Source organism: Penaeus japonicus, unplaced genomic scaffold (assembly GCF_977035675.1).
Source record: "Penaeus japonicus unplaced genomic scaffold, GWHDUDI00000001_assembly GWHDUDI00000018, whole genome shotgun sequence".
NCBI lineage: Eukaryota > Metazoa > Arthropoda > Malacostraca > Decapoda > Penaeidae > Penaeus > Penaeus japonicus.
The window spans coordinates 18544263-18549262 of NW_028234420.1; the positions used below are offsets into that span (position 1 = coordinate 18544263).

The 5000-nt window shown below is 51.6% G+C and overlaps 1 protein-coding gene across 1 annotated transcript in view; it reads left to right on the plus strand.

Annotated features, from left to right (window-relative positions):
• The window catches only part of LOC122259666 (uncharacterized), a 64341-nt gene that overhangs the window by 48019 nt on the left and 11322 nt on the right, over positions 1-5000 (plus strand). Inside the window, exon 5 of the mRNA XM_086546732.1 lies at positions 4260-4451. Coding sequence (XP_086402858.1) covers positions 4260-4451 — 192 coding nt within the window. The remainder of the gene's footprint in view (positions 1-4259; positions 4452-5000) is intronic.

Consider the following 5000-nt stretch of genomic DNA (forward strand, 5'->3'; position numbering starts at 1 on the left):
CATTGCTTTGTCATCAAAACACATGAAACGAAAAAGACATTTCCTTACGTGGAGTTTCTGTTGACCACAATTACATGACTGTCGAAGCTCTTTCTTTTTTTCCTTTTGGGAAGAAATATAAATATAGATAGATGCATATTACACACACACATATGTGTGTAATATGAATATAAAATATATTCATATATATATATATATATATATATATATATATATATATATATATATATATATAGAATATATACATATATATATAATATAGAATATAATATAGAATATAGAAATATGAATATAGATAGATGCATATTATACACACACATATGTGTGAGTGTGTGTGTGTGTGTGTGTGTGTGTGTCTATGATATGCATATATTTATATACATTTGTATATTCATATATAAATATACATATGTGTAAATATATATATATATATATATTTATATATATATATTTATATATATATACATATACATATATATATTATATATATATATATATATAATATATTATATACATATATATATATATATATATATATATATATATATATATATATATATATATATATATATATATATATGTATATATATATATATACATACATACATAATATGATATAATACAGTATGATATATTTTCCTCCCTCTCAAAGTTAAACCAGTATAATACTCAAGAACGATCTCAAGACAATAGCCTAAGCCGTGTAAAGAAAGAAAACGGAACCCAAAAAAAGATTTGAACTTCCTTTTTTCTCTCACGCGGCCACTTGAGGCACACGAAGACTGACCTGGACTGACCTTCGCCTCTCCTTCTTTTCTTAATTTTCTTCTCGACTCCTTCTATTTATTTTATTTTTTTTCTAAAGAGGTAGTCGATTTCGCGGTTTTTTTTAAAGTTTAAAGTTTACAATGGTAATTAACGTTTTTCATCACTTCTTGATTGAGATGGATTTCGGATTAAGGTTAAGATAGGGTCAGGTCATAGGTCATTGATATGTGTTTGTTGTTATGAATAGAACAACATAAAAGAGAAGCATGTTGCCTATAGAACAACATGTAATCGATCCATGAGAGAAGGTCTCTGTCCGGTAGGAGAGAATAGATTGAAAAAAAAGGTGCAATAAAACCGTCTACCCTCAACATTTCCTTTATTGCAACATGCACGTCCTCTCCCCCCTTCACCCCCATTTTCTCCCCCCTCGGCCTCTCTGCTCCCCTCTCCCCTCCTCTCTTTCCCCGCCGCTTCCCTTACTTTCTTTTCACCACTTCTCTTAACCCCCTCCTCTTCCTCTCTTTCTCTCCGTCTACTCTCCTCCTCCTACCTCTTCCTCTCCCGTCTTCCCTTCCCCTCCTCCCCTTCTCTGTATCCCTTCTTCCCCCTCTTCTCCTCTCCCTCCTCCTACCCCTCCCCCTACCTTCCCCCCTCTCCCCATCTTCCCCTCCCTCCCTCCCCTCTCCCTCTTCCCATCTCAATCTTCCCCCTCCCTCCTCCCTCCTTCCTCAATCCTCCTCCCTCCCTCCTCCTCCCCCTCCTCTCTCCCTCTTCCTATCTCAACCTTCCTCCTCCCTCCCCTCCCCTCTCCTCCCCTCTCCCTCCTCCCTTCACATTCTTCCTCCCTCTATCTACCTCTTCTCCCCCTCTCTTTCCTCTTCCTCCTCCTCCTCCCCATCTCTACCCCTTCCCTTCTACCCTCCTCCCTCCCTTCTACCCTCCTCCCCCCCTTCTACCCTCCTCCCCCCTCCTTCCCCCCTCCTCCCCCTTTCTTCCATAGCTCCCCGTCCGCACTCGACCTCTATCGTTCTCTCTTTTCTTCCTTTGAAGTTCTTTCTAATCACTCGCGAGGCATTATGCTCTCGGCCGGCGGTCAGCTCGGGAACTCGGGCCGATCGTAAATCTTTGACCCTTGAGGGGATAGGGAGTGAAGGGGGGAGTGGGGGAAGTGGGGGAGTGGGGGAAGTGGGGGGAAGTGGAGAAAGGAAGGGGGAAAGGAGGGAATGGGGGGGAGTGGAGGAAGGGGGAAGGGGGGAGTGGGGGAAAGGGGGGTAAGTGGGGTTAAGGGGGGGAAGTGGAGGGAAGGAGTGGGGGAGTAGGGGAATGTGGTAATTGGGGGGAGTGGAGGAGTGGGGGGAAGGAGAGGGGAGAGGGGGAAGGTGGAGTGGGGGGAAAGGAGGAGGGGAGAGTGGGGGAGTAGAGGAGTGGGGAGAAGGAGAAGGGAGAGGGGGAAGGTGGAGGAGTGGGAAGTGGGGGGAAAGGTGGAGGAGTGGGGGAAGGAGAGGGGCGAGGGGGGGAAGGAGAGGGGAATGGGGGAAAGGAGAGGGGAGTGGAGGGGTGGGGAGTGGGGGGAAGGAGTGGGGAGAGGGGGAATCGGGGGGGAAATGGGAGAAGTTTCGGGAGTGAAGGGGGTTAGGAGGAGGTAGTGGAGGAGTGAGGATAAGTGGGAGAGGGGGAAAGAAGGGGGTCAGGATGGGGGTAGTGGGGGAGTGAGGGGAAATGTAAGGGAGAGGGAATGTAAGGGGAAGGGAAGGGGGAGAGGTTGAGAGTGAAGGGGATATGTATGCTAAAGTGAGGGAGGGAGAGAGAGAGGAGAAAGAGAGAGGGGGGGGGGAGGGGAGGGAGAGAGAGAGAGAGAAGGGGGAGTGAGAGAGAGAGGGAGCGATAGAGAGGGGAGATAGAGGGGAGAGAGAGAGGAGAGAGAGAATGGAGGGAGAGAGAAGGGTGGGAGAGAGAGAGGGGAAATAGAGAGAGGGGAGAGAGAGGGGAGAGGAGAGAGAGGGGGAGGAGATAGAGAGAGGAGAGAGAGAGAGGGGAGGAGAGGAGAGAGAGATAGGGAAGAGAAAGAAAGAGGCAGAGACAGAGACAGAGACAGAGACAGAGAGAGAAAGAGAGAGAGAAAGATAATGCAAAAAAGAGACAAAACAGAGAGGAGAATGAACAGGGAACCCCATCACGGGAATAAACAAAAAAACAAGCCCACCTCGCCCACCCAACCGACCCGGCCCACTAACACCACACCAGCCCACAAACACACTTAACCCACCCAGCCCACTAACACCATACCAGCCCACACACTCACCCAAAGCCATCCAACCCACTAACACCATACCCAGCCCACACCCTCACCCAAAGCCATCCAACCCACTAACACCATACCCAGCCCACACCCTCACCCAACCCTCCCCACCCACACACTCACCCAAAGCCACCCCGCCCACACACTCACCCAACCCGCCCACACACTCAACCACCCCGCCCACACCACCAACCCACCCCCCCCCTCCCCCAACCCACCCCGCCCACACACTCACCCACAGCCATCCCGCCCACACCCTCACCCCCACCCCGCCCACACCCTCACCCACCCCACCCCGCCCACACACTCACCCAAAGCCACCCCGCCCACACACTCACCCACCCCGCCCACACACTCAACCACCCCGTCCACACCCTCACCCAACCCACCCCGCCCACACACTCACCCAACCCACCCCACCCACACACTCACCCAAAGCCATCCAGCCCACACCCTCACCCAACCCACCCCGCCCACACACTCACCCAACCCACCCCACCCACACACTCATCATAAGCCATCCAGCCCACACCCTCACCCAACCCACCCCGCCCACACCCTAACCTAACCCGCCCCCTCACCCACCCACACCCTCACCCAACTCAAAGCCATCCAACCCACTAACACCATACCCAGCCCACACCCTCATCCAACCCATCCCGCCCACACACTCACCCAACCCACCCCGCCCACACACTCACCCAACCCACCCGCCCACACACTCACCCAACCCACCCCGCCCACACACTCACCCACCCCGCCCACACCCTCACCCAACCCACTCACCCAACCCTCCCCGCCCACACACTCACCCAGCCCGTCCACACACTCACCCAAAGCCACCCCGCCCACACACTCACCCAAAGCCATCCAGCCCACTAACACCATACCCCGCCCACACCCCCACCCAACCAAAACCATCCAGCCCACTAACACCCTCACCCAACCCACCCCGCCCAAAGCCATCCATCCCACACACTCACCCAACCCACCCCGCCCACACCCTCACCCAACCCACCCCGCCCACACCCTCACCCACTCCGCCCACACCCTCACCCAACCCACCCCGCCCACACCCTCACCCAACCCACCCCGCCCACACCCTCACCCAACCCACTCACCCAAAGCCATCCAACCCACTAACACCATAACCAGCCCACTAACACCACACCCTCTCCTCTCTCGCCAGGTCAACTCGAAGCGAGTGAGACAGGCGCTCGCCCACGTGGAACAATACATCCAGTCATGTTGCCATGACGACCTCGACTCCCCGCCGCCCACGACCCTCCGAGATCATGAATGGGACGGTCTCCTCGCCGCCCACTACAGGATCGTGCACATGGATAAGAAGATCAAGATTTCGTCTCAGTCGCAGTTGCAGGTGAGAACAGAACAGGTTGGTGGTGGTGGGCGGGGTAGGTGGGAGGGTGGGAGGATATGGGTGGGGAGGATGGGGTGGGGTGGGAGGGATGGGAGGAGTGGGGAGGGTGGGGAGGGGAGGGTGGGAGGTTAGGGGAGGGGTGGGGAGGGTGGGGAGGGAGGGATGGGATAGGTGGGAGGAGGAGTGGGATGTAGGTGGGGGTGGGGGTGGTTGGTGGTGTGGCGACTAGAGTGACTAGACTGGAGTGTTTGGTTGCTTGGGTTGTTATGGTTATTATTTTTGTTATTGTTTTTTTTTATTTGTCTTATCATCATCACCACCACCATCATCACCATCACTATCATCATCATCATCATCATCATCATCATCATCATCATCATCATCATCATCATCATCATCATCATCATCATCATATCATTACTATCATATATATGCGAAATACGGCAAAAACAATTAAACACAAACATTCTACGGTACTTACACGCCATATTTCACTACGTATATTGTGATTAAATTTAAAATGTATGAAAAGTTACCCACACCCGTCCA